We start from the raw sequence: 21,282 nt of genomic DNA, 5'->3' as shown, positions 1-21,282 counted from the left end.
AAGAGAATGAAAGCGCTCTAATTGAAGTGCGTTTGAAGGGGCGGGAGCAAGTGCTGGAACACCACTTGAGATATCACAAGGAGCGGGTGCAAGTACAAGTGTCCTTGAAGGTGTAGAATGTTTTTGAGAGATTGATTTTTCGGGCACGCTTGGGCAATAAAATCAGATGCAAATATACATAGTGTAGATTCCCAAAGACCGAAGTGCAGCTTCTATAAGAATGGAGGGGCCAGTGTTTTTGAACTCAATCCCATGCCAGCTGTGATTCGATTAATTAAAACGATTTAGATCCAAGCGCATTTTGAAGACAAGAGAAATATCTTATGAACCACAGGAATGTCCCAGATTCAGAGATGTCAGAGATTCCAGAGAGTTCTAGGCTTTATTCGCCTCTGAGAGTTTCTAGAAGGATGTCTCCCTCTCTCTGAATAGAATAATTAATTGGAGGTACTTCCATCTACACAGATAGATCCTTGAAAATATAATTAAAGTCACTCTTACTCTAAAGAGCTATCACATACAATCCCCAAAAGAAGTAAGTTTTGATTTTTGAGAGCCCTCGCACTGGTGCTACGGCTACTCGTATTTCTACGAGTATGTTGCACAATGAATGTGGCATAAATCAACTCCATTCAGGCGCTTTCACAGCGGCTCTTATCTGAGTTTCCCCTGTTTGAGTTTTTTTTTGGGATGTGCTCACCTGTCTGGAATTCTAAGGATACATTAAAGTTGCCTCTTGCTGCGCGTGTTCGGGTGTGTCCGACGTATCCGCTGAGCCGCTGTTTGCTAGAGGCTTCTATTGAACTGATTATGACAGGACCGGACGCGTGTCCTGTCCGCAACAGTGTTGTCCGGGTCCTGCTGCAGCCGTCCCGCTGTCAGGCTTTCTGCAACAGTCAGCTGCTGCTACTGCTGCTGCTGCTGCCGCTGCCGTTCCTGCTGCTGCTTGTGGCATGCAAAAAGTTTTCCCTTTGCACTGCGGATGTGTTCCTTGTTTTCACTCACTGTTCCTCTCTCACTCTCTCCAGCACTGTTTCTGCTGAATCTTCTTCTTCTTCTGTTTCTGCTTCTTAGTCTCTCCCTTCCTATTCCTCTTCCTCTTCCTTTTCTTCTTTCTCTTCGCTGTCTGTCAGTTTATGCGCTTCCTGCCTTTGCCTGCCGCCCGCCGCCGCGTTCTGGCGAGAGTGAAAGTATTTTTTGTTGTCTCTTTTTTTGTTGTATTTTATCGTGGTGAATTTCGCCACGCTGCTCGGAGCAGCTCTCTCTCTCCTCTCCCGAAGCTCGCTCTCGCTCTCGTTCGACTGGCACTCTCCCGCGCTCTCTCCTTCTCAAAGAGCTAGAAACATTTTCTGGTTGAGTTAATTTTTTGAAATATTTTTGTTTCCTTCGATTTTTTTGGGCAAATCCTTTCCAGAGGATTTCGGTTTATTTTTAGGGCAATTTTCGCTTGTGGTATAGTATTTTTTCACTCGGTATTTATGCGCATTTTCGCAGCATTCCAGAGGCAACAACAACTTTGTTATGGTGCTTTTATGGTAGTCGTCGGGGGAGGGGGCGGGGGAGTGGTGGTGGGGGTGGTTGTGGGACTAGGTACCGTTGGCTGATTTAGCTGTTTTCTAGTTTCCGCTCCGCTCTCCTACGCCTGCCTCTCGGCTGCGCCTATAATCTGGCAAACTTGCGTACTCCGTATTCCGCCGAGTCCGAATAACGTAACCGAATTCGGACTTAACCACTCCGAAAGTGTGGTGGCGAATCTGACGTTCTGTGTAATTTAACCTTCTGCCCTACTCTCTGGAATGCGTCATCGGGAATCGGGAATCGGGTATCGGGAGTCCGGGACTCGGGACTCGGGAGTCGGAAGTCGGGAGTCGATTCGAGTTGCTGATTCCCGTATTTATTTGCTTAATATTTTATTTGGCACTTACACACACGCACGCACGCACCGCACACGCACATGCACATGCACAGATGTTTAATTATTTTTATACTTTTCACCACATCGACCATACGCCATGTTGTACGCGAGAGCCCTCCAAAAGAGCCCCTGTAGTACACAGGCACAGGCACAGGAGGAGCCTTGGCCAGAAGAAGCCTTCAAGGTTATTCTTATTTGCCTGGTGGCTCCAAATTTCTATTCAGATTGAAGTCCGTAGGGGCCCTCATCCGCTGGCCTGGTCTACGCAGTATCTACATGCTATGGGCATGCTCCCGTAACGAAAAAAAAAAAAAAACACGGTTCAAGCAGGAATACCGTTGCACACATTACACTCAAAAAAAATGGAAGAGTTCCCAGGGCTGCCTCTGATAGCCCATAATTGGCAATTCCGCTGGGCCTGCACTTGCTTTTTTTCGGGTTTTTTTTTCGGATTCTTCGGATTTTCTTTTGCAATTAATTTTAGGGTAATATTTTTTCCACAAAGCGCGACTTGTAGTCTCTCTCTCTATCGCTCGCTCGCTCCCTGGATTTTTGGCGGAGCTCCGCGTCTTGACCGTTTGACTACTTGGGAGGCTTTGCTTTCGGATTCGCCTCTGGTTCGGCTGAAAGCTTTTCCTTCAGTTGGTAGGCTTCCGCAAGGAGAGAGAGCCACTGAGAGAGAGAGAGCGGAGAGAGCCCCCGCCGAGACTGTCTGGCGACGGGCAGGCGAGCTTTGCACTCTCTTTGCACTCAAAGTTTGCGTTGTTTGGATTTTGTTGTTTTAATTCTCGGTGAGCTGGTGGCCAGGGGACTGTCGTGTGGGTGGGACTGCGACAGGGACAGGGACAAACTCTCGTATCCCGTGTGCTTTTTGAGGATTTCTTTCGTGTAATTGTTTTCGTTACGTTTGTTACGTTTGTTATGGGCACCAGAGCCACTGCGCGAGCCATGTGCCTCAAATGGAGACGTAATTGTGCGCTGAGAGAAATTAGCTGTGAATGGGATATGACATTCGATGTGGAAGGAGGTTGAATTAATCAACAAATATTCATCATCACAATCATAATTATCGTATCATATCGTATACTAAATGTTTAGGTTCCATGAAATTTCTTTAGTCGTTTTGTCGTGTGCTCTTCTGCCTTCTATGTACAACCTATTTCAACCTTCCTACCGCTACTATCTCTCAGTGTAGTCATAAAAAACCATCCGACAAACAGCAAGTAAGCCAAGCAACCATCATAAAAGCCTCCCCAGACGGCGCCCACACACCCAGCACGCCATGGTTCTGCAGCGGCAGCAGCAGGTAACGAGCCTCTGCCTGGCAAACTATTTAAAAGCTTCGCGAAAAGCTCTCTCGCTCTCTCTCTCCCTCTGTCGCTCGCTTGTTCTGCTCTGTCTCCCACGCAAGAGCTCAACACAGCTGGCAGAGAAAACGTCAAACTGTATGTGTGACAGGAGCGGCGTGGAGCAGAGCAGAGCAGAGCAGAACGAAAGGAATATCACGAAAGGAAAGTACATATAAGAAAAACCAGCAAAACCAAAAGAGTCTTGTCAGGTAGCAGAGGACCTCTTTCCACAAGAGGAAGCTGTGTGCGTGTGTGTGTTTGTGTGAGAGAGACCTGGAGGTGCGAGTGTGAGCACGACACGTTGTTGCATTTGCGAACGCACAAAAGAAGGCAACGGGAAAATAACGGTTTCGTTTCGTTCGTTTCTCTTTTGTTCTTTGTTGCTTCTTGTTTGAAGGCTTCTCCTGCTCTTCTCCCTGGCGTTAAAGGGAATGTACACGTGCTCTGGGGCACTAGGTGGCAGACGCTGGGGTAAATGTTATTGATGAGTAAAAGGGGGAAATGGAATGGAATGGAATGGAATGGAATGATGGGTGGGGGTGGTGGGGGAGGCGGTGAAGGCTAACCTAACTGTCGTCATGTCCCTCTCCTTGCAGCTTCCACCTCGCTCTCTCGTTGAGAACTTTTCTAATTGAATTTCTTGTTTTGACCTACAGGGTCAACCCTGGCCTGTCTTATCAGTGTGGTATATCTACTAATACATGAGTACGTGTGCAAGTGTGTGTGGGTGTGTGGGTGTGTGCGTGTGTGTCTGTCTGTCTGAAATTATGTCATTCTGGCTGCGTCATTGTGTCTGCCTGTCCCTGTGGTATATTCTATTGATTATTTCTTCGTCGTTTATGACGAAATGCCATTGTAGTACGTTTCAAATTGCTTTCACCTTTGTTCAGCTTCAGCATCAGCTTCTACATCTACATCTACTTCTGCTCTTCTTCTGTTCCTTTTCTGCTGCTGCTGCTGTTGCTGCTGATGTTGCTGCTTCTGCCTCTGCTCTTCGCTCTTGACTTGCACAACTATGACGTCATTGTTAACCCCGGAGCTTTCACTAGCGCGCGCACACAACGCCCCCTATCACACTCACCCACTCAACTCGACTTTGATGTCAACTTGTCGCACCCTCACTCTCGCCGCCGTCCCCCCGTCCCGACCAGACCCGACCCGACCAGACCAGACCCTAACGGGGTCCCTCCCGCTTGGACCTCCACCTCTTTAGCAAACCACTGCCTCCCCCTGTCAAGTCAAGTCAACTCATTTCCATTTCCATTTGATGCCTGATGCGGATTTTCAGTGACTAGTTTCGTGAAAGTTTGTTTTTCGAGAGCTTTTCTCCCTTTCACAGTCCCCACTCCCAGTCCCAATCCGTACTTCTCCCTCGGTTCCATCTCAATTTGTTTCCCTTTGGATTTTATTATTGCGGCAAAAGATTTATTTTTTGTCATTGAAGTGATCTAATTAAAGTTTGTGTGGACCAAAATTATAAAAGGCGGATGGGATAGAAATTTGTTTTCCCGAGAAAGTGGTTGAGCAAGGGGCTGTTCGGCTGTAGGAGGGGGGTGGAGCAGTCGCACGGTCACGCTTGTGCTGTGGAGGTGCAACTTGTTTTCGTTTCCGTCCCAAAGTTGTTAAAAAGCCAAAAAAGTAATTTATTTCAGTTTTACTGCCTCCATTTTGGGTGTTTGGGTTGAGTTTGGGTTCTATCCCTGGCAAATGTAATGAGATTTTTTGACCCGCTAACTTGGTCTCTGTTCTTCTAGCCCCTCCTGAGCTCCCCTCTCCAGCCCCCTCCCCCCTCCCACAACAGCTTCAGCCTTCGCTCTAGCCTTGCAGATGCTGATTTGGTTTGAAGCCTTGGCCAAGTTCTGTTGCCATCAGCTGCTTGATAATCGGATTTTTCTATTCTTCCACTCTCCCTCTCTCTGTCGAATGTCTGTCTGGTGCCTTTTGCATGTGTAGAAATGGGTTAAGCTCTTCTGTTGACTTGTCGGTGGGCTTAAGGGCTAATCAAAGTTGGAAATCAGTTCTGTTCGTTTCACAAAAACTTTGAATGGAATGACGACTTTCTTAGCACCAGATTTGCTGCGACGGATTTCTCATTCAAACATCCTAATGCAATTTCCTATTACTAGTATTATTCGGCTTTTAAGTCAATAAATCACTTACGGAGACACAAACTTCTATTATAAAAATCAATCAAGTTTCCATCAGATTCTAGCGATTTCCAAGAACATACTATATGTACCATTAAAATATGAGTTTGGTTTTCTTTTGGTACAATTTATTTCGAAGAAGAACACAAGTTTACGCATTTCATTTATATATTATATATTTACAAAATTAATCGGTTTTCTTCGGGGCTTGCTTCTGTTTCTGTTTGCAATTTACTTCGAAATAGCTCTCATAGTTAATATATATGTATATATACATATATATTTTATGTAGATCCTTAGTGTGTATATCGCATATGTATACTAATTGTCGCCGTTCCTCTCATTTGACGGCCTTAAGTGTAGAAATAAACTCAAAAAAAATGTCTTAGCCGTATAATTGTGCACTCCACTCCATTCGGCGATCGAATCGTACAAATCGTACCTATCGCTCGGATATCTTAATATATATATAGTGTATATAGTATTTTGTATTTTTTGTATTTATAATACACGTACAGTGGTTAAAAAAAACATCTATACAAATACGAGTACGCTCTGTTGTGTGTTTGGTTGTGTGTGTGTGTTTTTGAAGATTCTCAAAATAAAGTACAGACAAGGAGTACGAGTCCTGGCTAAACTAAAGACCGACTTTCAAAATCCAAAAATTATTGTACCACATTTAGAATATCAACTTTTTGTATAGGCATATCTCTCCTCTATCTTGTATGTATATACATAAATATATGTATATGCACATGTACATATGTATGTAAATATCAGCAAATATTCCAGTAGAGTCTCTATATAATATGTGTGGGTGCGTGTGTTTTCGGTTTTTTGGGTGTTCGGCTTTCTATGAACAAACTCCCGCGGGGGGCAGCGAAAAATAAGAGATTACAAAAGTTTCCTACGAACTAATTGACGGGGTTGGGGCTGGGGGGAGGGGTCAAGTCGAAACAACTACGCGTAATCAAAGGGACTGGCTCCTCCTTCTCGTTCTCTGCTCAATAAATAACTTAAATATGAATTGGTTTTCGTTCTCCAGTTTCTTGTCATGTGCGAATCGAGCTCTAAACTATTTACACTCCTCCCGTGCTGCTGCTGCTGCTCCTCAATCCTGGCCCTCGTATCCCAAGCACCATAACTGGGACAGAGGCACCGCTGTGGACTAGCTGCCAGCCACGCCCTCGTCCTTGCGCGGCCTCAGTATAAAGTTGAGATTGTAGTTCGTGTTGACCGCATAGTAGACATTGGCGTTCTTCGGCATCACCAGCTCCTTGTCGGGCAGCACCTGGGCGAGCGTGAACCGATCCGGATCGTCCTCCAGTCCCAGCTTGAGCATCGCGTTGCGGATCACCTGCGGAGTGCGCTCATTGTTGCCGAGCATGATGCTCTTGTAGAGCACGATCCCATCCAGCTCGATGTTGTCCGTCTCGTAGGTGACACGGATGATGTAAAAGTCCGGTGCGGACTGCGGGGTGACCCCCGTCGGCTGCACCAGCTGGGCATTGATGTGCGGCGATCCCCCGCCATTGGTGGTCCCGTTCCCATTCGACTTGAGGCCATTGCCCACGGACTGGGAGTGCGTCAGCTTGCCGGACTGGCGGCCGCCCGAGTTACTCGAGTCCAGCGACAGGTTGGACACGCTACTCGAGGCGGACATGAGGGAGGCATGGTGGGCGTCCCTGTCGAGGGAGTTGTGCCGGGAGCTGGTGCTGCTGTTCAGCTCACAGTAGAACTGCGAGCCGGCCCCGCTGCTCGAATTGGAGTGAATGGAGTCAGTCTTGCGGTGGCCTATGATGGAGGCCGTCGACGAGGCCGTCGTGTTGGTCAGCGAGGTGTTTGTGCTCACCACCGATTTGCGCGGCGCCGGCGGCTGTGCCTCCAGCCGGCAGCTCAGCTCGAATGACTCCCGCTCGTCGAAGAGCGGCATCGAGGCGAACCAGTGATCGAAGAGAGCATCCCCCTGCAGGTTGTACGTGTTGGCCGCCCCCTGCAGCAGCTTGATCTGTGCGAGGACCTCGAACTCCTTGCGCTTCTTGTCAAAGTTGATCAGCTTGTCCTCGGTGAGATAATCGGGATTGGCCGTGTGGATCATGGTCAGGTCGGTGAGAAATGTCCCCAAGTAGGGTATTGTTCCGTGGGATGTTTGTGTGCCCAGATTCAGGATGAGCTTCTGCAGATGCCGATCGCTTTGATCGCTGCCCGGATCGGGGTTCTTGGCCGTTCCCTCGCGCTTCAGTACCTCGCGCAGGGTCCAGGCATTGTTGTCCTCCGAACAGATGCGAGCCAGCTCCGTAAAGACTTCCATCTGGGAGGGGGGAGGAAAGAAATCCATTAGCACACGTTGTGATCCCCCGAAAAAGGGTACGGGACTTACTCTCTCTTTGGGCAGGAACTCCCAGATCTTGGAGAGGCGATAGATCGAGTTGGAATTCAATGCCGAAATGATGGCCTTGAGGGAACTAAAGTTCTTGAGCATGCGCAGCTCCTGGGCAATGTCAATCCAGCGGGAAATGTTCAAAGCGCGCTCCTGGAATTATTGGATTAGTATTGTACAGAAAATCCGAGCTCGCCTCAAACCCACCTGTGGCTTCAGGCGATCAATCAGGATGCTGGAGACCACTCGGAAGAGAACCGCATTGAACTGATTGATGGTGGCCACCACCGTCTCCGACCCACCGCTGTCGCGACGGGCCCAGGTGTGGCCCAGGCATTGGTGGGGTATCAGACGCTTGAACAGCTCCGTGTCCATGCGCGTCAGCTGCTCGGCGAAGTGTCGCACGGGCACATGGGGGAAGCGGTAGGCCTGCAGGAAGTGTGTGGGCCCACGGTAGATGGGACCATGGCCCATGGGCGTCAGATACAGTCCATTGAACTGCTCGCTCAGGTCGTACGAGGAGCCGTAGTGCGTGGGAATCATGAACTGAGCCTGCTGGGCCTGCGATAGCCAGGGCAGGCCATTGTTCTCCATGCCGCCTCCTCCTCCGCCACCGCCACCGCCTCCGCCTCCGTTGCCGTAGACAGACTGCCGGATGAGACGCTCCAGACGATTGAGCACCTTGATGTGCAGATCGGAACGCTTTAGCCGCTTGGTGGCGAACGCCAGGATTTGCTGCAGATTGTCCTCGTGCCAGTCCTCTGGAAATCCATCGAGCCACACGTGCAGCGCCGAGACTAGAGTTTTCTTGTGCTGCTCATGGATGGACGCGTGCGGATCGTAGGCCGGATCCTCCACCTGGCCGCTCTGCTGCGCCTGCTCCAGCTCCTCCAAGTGCTTGTCGTGCAGCGCATCGTACCGCTGGGTCAGCAGACTGAGCACCTGCTTGGGCGTCGAGAAGGTGCGATACGTCGAGAGGAACACATTGATGAACGTCGACTCCAGCTCCCCGTCGTCTGTGGCCAAGGCCTCCACGAGGCGGGCCAGCGTTGCCGCCTTCACAAAGCGCACTCGCACTGTCTCCCACTCCAGATGGGAAATCTCATCATCCGAGTCCTGCTGCAAGTTCAAAGTGCGGAAGGAAACGTTGTTAGCCACTTAGGTAATTGATTTAGGAGGTGATTTAGGACTTGGGAGCTGCTACTCACATTGCTGGCCGTCGGCGTGGGTCGATGGTAGCGGACCTTCTTCAGGTAGACGGTGAAAATAGCATTTTTCTCGTGCTCCTCGCCCCACAGGCGCCACGTGGGCTGCAAAAAACGAAGAGAGAACGGAAATGGGATTAAATGGATGGTCATATGGTATAGTATTATCTTAAATCGAATATCTCCTGAAGGAGGGAGCTCTCTTGGCTGTAAATACCCTTCCATACCCTTCTCCATACCCTCAAATCTTAGCCCAATAAAATCCCCCCATAAATATACATACGTATCTCTGGAATATTAACCAATGCCAAAGTCAAAGTCAAAAATCTCTGCCAATTCCTGGGTCCAGTCGTTTATCATTCGTCTAAATTTAGCCAACGATTTCCGACGTGCGTATATATTTAATTTATTTCCCCTTAATACGAGTCCAAAAGGAATTTTTAAATATTTTCAATATAAACATGATGTCGTTCTTCCCACTGTTCAATTTGTGCAAAATTGTTTTTTGTGTATATTGGAAAGAGCGGAAAACTGTTTGTTTTTGTGGAAATTCGGCTGTCTGGCATTTCCATTTCCATTTCCGTTTCGTGTGGCATTTGTTCGTGTCTTGTCCGATTTTAGTTGCCTTTGTGGTCTTTGGTATTTTAATTGGTACACACATAAATTCCTTACTAATTTCTTGGCCTCTTGCTAAATTAAATGTGCTTCGAAAACGACATGTTCCGTATATTCCCAAGCTTAAGGAGAATAAAAACATATTTACAAAATATATTCTTAAGTTTTAAGAGCCACCAAGTTTTTAGAGAATACAAGCAGGTCAAAAAAATATATTCCCAAGCTCTAAGATAATAAAAACAATTAAAAAATATATTTTTTCAAGTCTTAAGAGAATAAACAGTTTAAGAAAAATGTTTAGGAGCTCTTGGCGTCTCGATATGGCTATTCATGATTTAAATACTCGCTGAAACTGATGGAAAATATTGTGAAATTGTTAATATTGGTTTTTTTAAACTGTTTTTTTCTTATAAGAGCCTGAAAACTCAAAAAATGTATTTTCGAACACTCTTTTGATTTCTATCGGTAACTATCGTTGGGCTGCCATCCCTAAACGTTTTAAAAATCGTTTGAAAATATTTTAATGGTTACATCTACACAGATTCCGATTTGCGTTTTGTTTAAATTAAGTTGGGAACTTGAAAATATTTCGTAAAAATGTTCTATAATTTGAGAATACTTATTTCGAGTTTGAAAAATAAATTCGTAAGTTTTGGACGCTCCCGACATCCACTAATTGTATTTGTAGCCAATTTGTGGCCCAATGCCGTATTGCACACACCTTTGAGTGGGGGTACCCCCACTTGTAGCGTTTGGGCCCTTAAAATTCCTCACATATTTGCGCTTTTAATCAACGCCCGAGCATTAAAATTCCAATTAGAAAATCATGCAACAAGCGGCAACCATACAACAAAAGAAGGAGGCAGAATTTTACAAAATACCTTTTGTGTTTATGTAAAAACTATGCAAATACCAAATAACAAATACCAAACACAACGCAACACTCACAGAAGGCGGCGTGAGGAAAGCATTAAACGAGTTGTGAATGAATAAGCAGAGCACTCGAGCAGAGGGAATTGAATACATAAACGAACAGCCGCCCCAGAGGGAAGGGCACGCAAGGTTCGTGTAAGCGTGGGGCGTAGTTTGGTGGCGCCCCACAGAAAAGCAGGGTATTTACAAGAGGCTGCAAGCTATAAAAAGACATTTGACTGACAACCACACTTACAATACAAAGGGAACCCAAAAGATGTCAGAGACCATACAAAAATATGAATCGAAGATGGAAATACCCAGCCTGGGTTGGGATTTGATTCAACTCCTGTTTCGTGGAGTTTCATTGGAATATTCGCTACACTCGAAAGAATGTCTAACCTAAACATAAACACGACTCGAAAGGCACCGATACGTGGGGTCACACGGCCGTACACTGCCACACAAGACAGACAGCCGGACAGCCGGACGGACAGGCACGGATTTCATGTTGAACCAATTAATTGCCCGCATGCGCTTTAATTACAACAAACAAAAGGGAGCACAGAAATTGCTCAAATGTTTAGTTCACTTTGGCCGCGTTTCGTAAATTTTTATTGAAGTACTTTAATATTTCGTAAAGAGCAAATTATGTACATACTTCTCAGCGAGACATGAAACAACAACAAAACTCAAACAGAAAAAAAAAACAAAAAAAATCTCTTTTTCTCGGGGCGTTAAGTGGCGGTCCGCAGGCCGCCATGCCGCCATGCCGCATGCCCCACCGTATCGTAATTTGTTGTTGCTTTGTGTAATTGTGCATAAATTGCGTTCGTTTTGGAGGAGATTTTTGGTCTGGAAACAGCTGAAATTTTTCCAAATGGCCTTGCAAATTGCAAAACGAACAAAACCGAAAGAAACATGTTAGGGGGTGGCTGTGGGGGGGGGTGGCGGGGAGGGATGCAGAGCCAAAGCCAAAGCGAATGGGAAAATGGTGCGACCCCCGTTTTACGCTTTCAGCCATTTAGCAATGCCAATGTTTTGCGATTCAAGAATCTCTTTAATTCATTAAAGAAAATACAGAATTTATAATAACAACAGCTGGCAAAACATTGTCTTTCTTGTGGCTTTTTTTTGCTGGCAGCTTCCTGCTAAAAATCCAGAAATCTAAATAAAAAGAAAGTACACGAATGGTAAGCGTTCGGACTATGGAATACCTGGTCTTGAGAAAGCTCTCAATTGGGACTGTAGTTAAGCCACACTGGGAAAGAGAAAGAGGCCACAAAAGGCGGAACAATCAGGAAATTTCAGGGAATCTGCCCTCCTTCAGAAGTAGATACAAACACAATATACCCTTGTCCTCTGCACAAAAACGAAAACATACGAAATACATAACAAAAATTGCAATTGTTTCTATTTAATTGTAGCATGCTTCAGGTTAATTGCCGCTGCCACTGCCGCTGCCTCTGCCTCTGCCGCTGCCGCTGCCTCTGGTGATCTTGCTGCTTTCTGGTTTATTTTTTCGGCTGGTTGATTTCGACTTCCCCTTCCCCAATCTATCCATTTATATATATGTATGTGCATATGTACATATGTGCACGCCTGTACATATACAATGTGAAGGCAACATTTAATCAATTTCGATTCACGATCATCCGTTCAGCCGGCAGTCGGCAGCGGCAGCGGCAGCGGCAGCGGCAACGACTTTTTCTTAGTGGCATCTGCCAAAAAATATTTTTGTTGCTATTCTCGCATTGTATTGTACATTGTACATATATGCCATACATAGACGTATGTACGCCTGTATTTATTTAATTTATTTGTTATTTATTTGGTATTTTTTGTGTGCTGTTTAAATTGTTCTCTTTTTTTGGTTGTTTAATTAATGACGCATTATGGCAGCGGCAGCAGCAACTGTTCAATCCACATTTACGTCAAAAGTGAAGGCAACACTGGGTGTTCTGCCACTTAAGTATGATTTATTCGAGTGCTTTTTGGTGGTAAATCATCTTGGAAGAGGCTCTTTGATTTATTTATGCAAACACTCAGCCTGCACTTATCGATAGATTTCATGCAATATCGCTTAAAAATCGATCTGAGAGAAATTAAGCTTCAAGTGGGAAGGATCCTTGCTCGAAGTATTTTTATCGATTGTAACTTGTGTTTCATCGCCTTATCGATTGCTTATCGCTTATCGGAGTGAATTTATTTATTAGATTAGGCTTCAAAGTGGACAGAATCCTTTCTGGAAGTCAAATCATCTTAAAAAAAGGTCGTTTTATCGATTGTAACTTATATGTTATCGCCTCATCGATTGCTTATCGCCTATCGGAGTGAATTTATTTATTATGTCAGGCTTCAAAGTGGAAAGAATCCCTGCTTGAAGTCTAATTTATCTCTAAGAACGTATTTTTATCGATTGTAACTTGTGTTTCATCGCCTTATCAATGCTTATCGCTTATCGGAGTGAATTTTTGTATTAGATTAGGCCTCAAAATGGATAGAATCCTTGCTGGAAGTCTTCAAAAAAAGGTAGTTTTACCGACTGTAACTTATATATGGAGTGAATTTATTTATTAAGGTGGAAAGAATCCTTGCTTGAAGTCTAATTTATCTCTAAGAACGTCTTTTTATCGATTTTAGCTTGTATTTTATCGCCTCATCGATTGCTTTGCCCCCAAGACATTCGCAGCATTTCAAAGAACGATTCCGCATCGATGTCTGCGCTTCAAACTCTTGCATGCAATTCGAAACAATTAGTTTGTCGAAACAATTAAGCAAACAATTGTATAAACATAGCCGGAGCTGAGCGAGATCGCCGCCAGTCAGCGACTGACACACACTCATCGGAAACGAAGGGTTAACATCAAAGCGAAATATGGAAAATATTGTTGTGTATTTTATTGTATTGTATCGCCCCGCTGTTTTTCTTGAGTACTATTACGGTTATTTACCTTGGTGTAGGTATAGTTTTTGGCGTGTAAATCTTTCGTCTTCTTCGACAAATTGCGCAGCGTGGCCCCCGTGCAGGCGCACAGGTACTTCAGGCTGGCCACCACCTTGCGCTCCGCACTGGCCACCGCCGAGGAGGCGTCCAGATCGTCGTACGAGTGATACGAGCTATTGCGCCGCGGCTTGGCGGACGCTGAGCGGGATCGCCTCTGGTGCTGCTGCTGGTGCTGCTGCTGCTGGCACATCCCTATGGCCGGCCCTGTCATCGCCGAGGCCTTCTTCTGGCGCGGACATGTGTTGTGGTGGTACAACTGGGGATGGACCTGGGGCTGCTGCGGATGGTGCGAGGCCTTCTGGTGGTAGGCGCAGGTCTTGCTGGTCGAATTGTTGTTGACATGTCGCCAGGCGCTGCTGAAGTCGGTGTTGTCCAGCGGCGGCATCAGGGCACGATTGTAGCCGGCCAAGTCTTGCAGCTGATAAGCACAAGTGTGGCTCTTGATAAGCGTGGGCTTCGACTGGTGCTGGTGCTGGTGCTGGTGCGGATGTTGGCTATGCGGGCATTTACAGCTGGCTTGGCTTGTGAAATTCTGCAGAGATTCAGATGCTACTTAGAAACAAGGAGACGGCTGTTTGTCTGGGCTGTTTTGTACTTGATCTTGGTATTTGGCTGCGGTTCATTGATTGACTCTGTCCCTCAACCCACTTCAGATTCAGCTTCAGCTGTGGCTGTGGCTGTAGCTGTCATCGCTTCAGTTCATTCACAGAGCCCCTGACCTTGGCTACAATTTGACTCCGAAAACACACACACACACCACAATCGACAATCCACAAGCCACTCGTATTGTTCAGCTGTGGGTATGGTATCTATGTGTTTATGAGCTCCAAAAAACAGCCGAAAATAGACAACACATCGAACGAATGAACGAAAACCCAGACAAAAAGCGAGTGAATTTTTGTTTGACAAGCGACTTTTGTACTTCAAGTGGCGCTCCACTCACTTGAGGCGCTCCTCCACTCATCGCATCCCATCCCAGCCGATTCCATCCGTGTTTGGTTAAATGGGAAGCGTTTACGCCTCACCCCACCCCAGTCCCCCTCCCCCCTTCATCTCACTTGAGGCGAAATTTACGGGCAATCTTTGTTCAGCCATTTCCCATTGTGTTAGGCACGATGTGGCTCCCGGGCGGCCTATACCCATAAACAACATCCCCAAGTACGAGTATGATGATCAGGCATCGTCCCATCCCCCCCAGATCCCTCCCATCTACAACTATCCATCCGAGATGTGTACAACTTTTACCAGGAAGTTATTATATGTGTACGTGCAGTTGTGGCTGTGGCCTGTTTGTTGTTTCGGCCGGTGTTTAGTGTTTCACGCCTTTTGACAGCTGCGCACACGTTTGGCCATAGAAATGCTGATTGAATGCCTGCCGCCGATACCCTCACCAAGGAAAGGATCCCAGGAGAGCATACACTAATAACAATATGTTTTTGCATTCCAGAAAACAGAAGTTTTCCAATTCATTCTATGATAAAGTAAATCCTATCATTCCCTTCTTTTAAAGCTGTTTCTTGGGGATACTATTTTGCCCCCTCAGAGTTATGGGAGCAGTTGGGTTCATACTTTTATTGTGATATCTTTTAGAACTCCAATCAAGTGTGGAACCCCCACAAGAGCATCTTGCTTTCGTCGTTCGCTCGGAAGCCAGAAATTTCTACAAAAATTTGCCTTAATAAATGTTTTCTTTTGGTTTTGGAAAACTGCGTTTCGCGTGCCAGTGCCAGTGCCAGTGCCCATTCCATCATGAGTTAAACCATGAATCGGGGCCAACTCTAGCAATTTGACAGACCAAAGACCGACCTGGCTCCGTTACATACAATTACATAACTTGTTTCAGCCTGAATGCCGATGGGGCCGGCAGAGATTCATGTGTACAGAAATGTCATTTCGGTGGCTCTTTGAGCCAGTAAATCTCGTCGGAGAGGTCAGCATCCGACACGGCATCGGCGAGGAAAAGGTTGCGGGTCGCTCTCTCTCTCTCTCTCTCTCTCTCGCTCTCGAATGTGGGACGTGCCCCGCGTGGCAAAGTGTATCAAATGAGATTTGGGGCCTTGAAATTAAATTACCAAGAAATGCATGAAAGACCCGAACAATCAAATACGCATCACGAACACTTCATTCCGGCGCAATGAAATATTAGAAAAATACAAACAAACAAAAAAGTTCCCTTTAATTTGGGCACGTCCCTGCTCCAAGCATTCGGCATTGAGGGAGGTCTAGGATTGCCTCGGAAAAGCTTTCAATTCCAAAAAGAAAATTATTATTCCATTCCTAAATTCGATTAACGAAATTTTTCAATTGGAAAATGACCCCTCGAATGTTTATATACTCCCATCAAAATATATAGAAATCCTTGAGATTATTAAATCAATAAAACTACCAAAACAATCATTCAATCCAAATAGTTTCACACTTGAACAAATTCAAATAAATATATATGCATTTTCTATAGTTTTATTTATATGTTTTCCATCCTATTTATAAGAAAAAGTATACCCTAAAGAGTATGTGCTGTTTATGATGAAACACTTAAGTTTCATTGAGCTGCTGAATCGATAAGAAATCAGACAATTTCTATAACTCAGACATTGAAGCGACAGCTGATTATGAATCCTTCGAAGCCTTGGACCCAGACCGGCCTAGACCTACTTGGAGAGGGGGGGATACATGATGCCTATGAACATAGTCTATGTAGAATTATAATATGCATGTATGTACATATTTGTTCCATTTGATATGATATGCCCTCCCTCTAATCAATATGCACATACATTGCACTCAGATACTCGGAGACTCAGAGCACCGAGGAGCGAGTACACTCATTTCATACACGTTTATTATTGCAGCGAATGCTAAACAAGTACGGGAGAACAAGAGAATATGAGAACACGAGAGTCTGGGAGGAGGTATCGAATTTGCATTTGCATACAACAAAAAAAGTAGTAAGCTTCATTTTTTGATTCGCCGTGATTCATCAGAAAATACCCAAACCCAACCCACAAAATGGGTGGGAAGGAGGGGGGGCCCAAAACATAAACAGAAACAGAAACAAAGCTCATTATAAATGATGAAATATTATAGTATTACGGGTATATACGAGTGGTATATACCTATCCAGACGGGCAATTGTCAAACATTTTCGTGTTTGTATATGGAAGCGCCTCAATTATAAAGACATAACAGCACTGAATTACGGCCAAGTGGGATGATTGGTGGGGGATGATGAGTGGTGCCGCAGCCCACATCATTTGTCTATATATAGAGCAGGTGACCTTTCCTCTTTGGCTCTTTCCAGCGCCAAAAGTGCGCGTGGGTGCTCGCGGTGGCTCTCTGGGGTGGGGGCTTGTTTTCTCAATTACAGATCTTTGCAAAAATAGCCCCTGGGCCGGTCAAAACAAAGGGAAAATCGAACGAACCAAACCAAACCAGACACCCACCCACCCAAAATGGGAGAAGCATCATCAAAGAGGATGGTCATTTGGGGGGTTGGTTCTGTGTACATCTATGTAGGTATGTATGTACAATAAATATGTGTATATGAGTACACAACAATACATATCTATTTATAAATCGACGACCCCTGGCACGAGTTAGTGAATTGCAACAAGAGCAAATGAAATAAGCGAGAAGGGTGAATCACGACTGTAGGATACCCCTTGGGGATCAGTTCCATATATCCATTTAGACATACATATGCAAATGTTTGGACAAACTAAATGAGACCCCATGAGGCTTCATATGCCTCATAGTATCATGTTGTTTGTGTAAATTGGTGAGATCGAGCATACCCTCTGCTTGGGTATAAAAACAATGCCTGACAAAATTGAAAACGTAAAAGTAAAACAGAAACTGAAACTAAAAACTGGCGTCCCTCTACCGCTCTACCGATCTACCGCTCCACCGCTTTGCCCCTAGCCCCCCATCCGCCCATACCTTTTCTGCTCCGACTGACTGACTGACTAAATGACTTTGACGACTGTCAGTTACATGTGACTGCATTTGCATCCGACGCACTCAGCTTGACAACAGTTGTTCCTCCTCTCTCCTCTCTCCTCCGGCTCTCTCTCAATCTCACCATATTTGTCTCTCTCTCTCTCGTCTGCCGTCCCTCTCTTCGGGGCTATTATCAAACCACATCCGCTGTGCAGCACAGATGATGTTCAAACAATACAGAAATATATCAATTTGAACTAAAGCTTGAGCCACTGAGCATAACTAGCACCGTAAATTATGTTTACGCATGCATTCTCCTCCATTCTCCTCCGGTGCATGCTGGAGTGGAGTGGAGACTTTGGAGAGTAGCCGGTTGGGTAGAGGGGGAAGCGGAGGCGGAGAGCTTTTGCTTAGCATACAATGCGAACGAGTAAATGCTGCCTGTCACAAAAAATCACTGAATGGAAGAGAACCAGAACTCTCAGTGGATATGATTTATAGCACCTTTTCTCCCCAAATGATCCGTTTTGTGGATGGACCCACATATAGGAATACTTTTATCGACTTATCCTGGTTTCCTTCTTTTTAGCCATACCATTTGAAATCCATAATTCGACTAAAGTAGTCAATGCCCATAAATAACCAGATCAAGTACAAAACATTCAGTTTACATTCAGGGTTGAGCTGTCTTTGGGGTACGACTGTCTGCTCCTTTCAGTGAGTATTTGGCTGCCTGAGAGAGAGACCTTTAGAGTATTTGCAGCTCCGTTAGACCATATGCGCTTTTCTCTCTCTGTCTGTTTCTTTTGCGGTTTCACAGTGCACTGTTCTAGTACTCTCTCTCTCATGGGTCCAAATGTAACTGATAGGGCATTGCCAGTCTCCAATCGATCAGCAGCATACACCATTCTCGTTCGTTCTTTTGGGGTTTACCATTTGAGGATTGGCTTTTGTTTCGTTGAGAAATGTTGCTGAGATTTGCGTTCCTGTTGTCCTTCGGTTTTTCTTATCGGCTTTCTTCCTACTCGTCGCTTTAATTGTGAAACCTCTCACCTCTCCTTCAACGGATGAGTGGAAACAAGTAAAATCGATATTCTGTCTGCTCTTTCTCCGAGCTTCTGTGGGTTCTGGGTAAGTCCAGCAAGCGCCAGCTTCCTGGGAATGGCGATGAGTCAACACACACACACACTCGCGCGCGCACACACACACACACACACACCCAGCAAAAGGAGCAGGTTGTGGTGGTGGTTGGTGGTTACTGGGAGTCAATCCTTGGGTTCGTTGCACTACGTTCAATTGGCAGACAGTCGTCTCTGTCTGGCGTCTGACCGTCTGTATCTTACTCCTTTCACGGCTGATTAAACTCTATCACGCCGTTCCGTTTGCTTTCTTCTTTATTTACTTGTGTATTTCTTTCTTTCACTCCTGTATACTATTTAGTTTCACTTTTACTGCGGCTGCACTCTTGCATACACAAGCTTAGCATTGCGAGATTTCGTATGCATTTTCCCGTGTTTCGTTGAACATCTCAGCATGAAAAATATATGTATGTAATTATCAAAACATTATACAAATTTCACATGGGGGGGTTTTCCCTAAACGCTTGCTCCACGCAGGAGGAAAAACGCGCGCGCGAGACACACCACACACAAAAAAAGTTCTTTGGCAGAGCGACACAACCGCCGCCAACAACAGTTAAAAACGCACTTGGGCAGAGCCAACCCCATTCTTGCTCTCGCACGCCCAGCGCTGCTCAGAACAGAATATTCGCGCCAAGTTATACGAAATATAAGGTATAAGCACTCAGCGAGCGGCCTCTTGTTTGAGTTACCAAACCAATAATTCTCGTATGCTTTGTGTTTGTTGCATTTTTTCGTGTGTCTGCATTTAATAATGTGTATTTATACGTTTTTACATCATAAGTACATCCATTGTTACCGGAAGAGAGAGGGTGTAGAACAAATTAGGCTCCTTGACGAGTGGAATGGCCGCACCTCGTTTAGGCAGTGCATAGACATAAGCTTGCTTACGCTCTGGTACTCTTTCTCTCTCTCTCTAGCTCTCACTCTCTATTACAGCTATTCCAGCCGTGGGATCGTGGGAATTTTAGCACCCACTATGTTTTTCCATCCGTTCGCTCTGTTTATGTTTTTTCTCTGATGAGCAATTTCTTCATTTGTTTGGTTCACATGAGAATAGATACTGATCTAGCGCTCTCTGGCTGGTATTTCTCTGGTTTAGTATTTTTTGTATATTGTTGTGTGTTTCATTATCTTTTCACATTTATTAACGAAATTTATGAGCCCCCCAAAACCTGAAGACACTTTAGGCATTTTTTCCAGATTTTGATTTTTGATTTATGCCGCGGTCAAAATTTAAATAAATTTCTTTCATTGTCTGTATTTTTGTGTGCCATTGACCACCTCCAGTGACATAATTATGCAAATGGGAGTTACCTGGTATTCGGTAACGAATTAGTGAGAGCGTTAGAGAGAGCTGGGAGGGAAGTTTCTTGTAGCCTATTGGCTAAATTATTAATAAAACGTCCATTTGCGTAAGAGCCCCATCAAATGTTTTGTTTTCTGTGTAAATATTGGACCCCAATGCAAGGCAATTGATCGATCAATTAGGAAATGCACTGGACAAAAGAGCAGACAAAACGAGTTGATAAGGTACTATATAAGAGGGAAATAGATTGGTGGGCGGAGGATATTTTAATACTCGGAAGTTGAATGATAAGACTGCCGGGGTAACTAGAACTATCTAAACATTCTCAAACATTAGATGGAATAAAGTCAGCAATCTCATTGGCACTAATCAAATTCCATCTTTCCATATATTTTCCCCTTTATTCTATCATATGTTAGAGGTGATGAGGCACATAAGAGAGGAATAGATTGGGGTAAAGGATATTGGGCTACTTGAAAGTCTAATACTAGGGTTATTAGAACTCTTCTCAAACGTTAGCTGGAATAAATTCAGGATCTCCTCTCACTGGGATCTCTAATATCTTTGCGAAATATGGTGAGATATTCGGTTTAATTGGAGATGATGGAGATCGTTCATTAGGGGAATGAAAATAATAGAGGATTGATATGAGTGAAAAGTGAAGAAACGGAGAAAGTGATATCCAGGTACCATGGCGGGGATATTCACGAGTGCTAATACAATAGCAAATAATAGTAGCTTATAAGTTATAAATAACATCACAAATATTAATTTGAAAAACAAATATTTAGTTCCATTTTCAGTGCGGAAACTAACACCACTAAATATTTATGGCACATTTATAGCACCCCTAGCCGGCCAGCCACAATTTAAGGCTAATGAGTTGCGAAAATGTTTCAGCTACCAATTAGCAGTCTTGGTGGGCAAAAGACTCCAAACAAACCTCTTGCCTGGGGCCCTGCGAGATACATGCTTTCAAAATGACTTTCTATGCAGTTGGCCCGTTACTTTCTACAGAGTAGTTATGGTACATATATACTAGTTCGTACAAGATGTGTACATAGGTATATGTATACATGGTAGATAATGGGTTGGCTACTCACCAGACTATCGGCCACATTTTGACTCATTATATTCCAGATGCTGCAATTACTTGATGGTGCGTGCTGCGGGGACTCGAGTGCGTTGCAGTTGCCGGAGCTGTATCTGAGGCTGAAGCTGATGATGATGACTTGTGTCTGTTGGATACGCGCATTTTGGCCAGGCTAACGACGAACAAAGACTCGAATACACACACGCGTGCAACGCGTTTTATATTTAATCGTATTTATGTATTTCTCTTTGGGTTGTGCAATTGGGCCGGAC

The 21,282-nt window shown here is 45.0% G+C and overlaps 2 protein-coding genes across 2 annotated transcripts in view; both read right to left on the bottom strand.

Moving 5' to 3' along the window:
* LOC108153393 (whirlin) overlaps nucleotides 1-2,498 on the bottom strand; it is a 36,916-nt gene extending 34,418 nt beyond the window's left edge. The window contains exon 1 of the mRNA XM_033386927.1: nucleotides 701-2,498. The gene's annotated coding sequence lies outside the window, so the exon portion shown is untranslated. The remainder of the gene's footprint in view (nucleotides 1-700) is intronic.
* Nucleotides 2,499-5,522: 3,024 nt separating this feature from the next.
* LOC108151235 (ral guanine nucleotide dissociation stimulator-like 1) lies at nucleotides 5,523-19,181 on the bottom strand. Its single transcript, XM_017279734.2, has 6 exons — nucleotides 18,403-19,181; nucleotides 13,478-14,062; nucleotides 9,000-9,101; nucleotides 7,999-8,910; nucleotides 7,792-7,944; nucleotides 5,523-7,722 (listed from the first exon to the last, which is right to left on the bottom strand). Exons 1-6 carry the CDS (start codon nucleotides 18,403-18,405, stop codon nucleotides 6,580-6,582), a joined length of 2,898 nt encoding a protein of 965 aa, XP_017135223.1. The 5' UTR covers nucleotides 18,406-19,181; the 3' UTR covers nucleotides 5,523-6,579.
* Between the last annotated feature and the right edge of the window lie 2,101 nt (nucleotides 19,182-21,282).

Source organism: Drosophila miranda, chromosome XR (assembly GCF_003369915.1).
Source record: "Drosophila miranda strain MSH22 chromosome XR, D.miranda_PacBio2.1, whole genome shotgun sequence".
Taxonomy (NCBI): domain Eukaryota; kingdom Metazoa; phylum Arthropoda; class Insecta; order Diptera; family Drosophilidae; genus Drosophila; species Drosophila miranda.
This window is presented reverse-complemented; position numbering and strand designations above follow the sequence as displayed.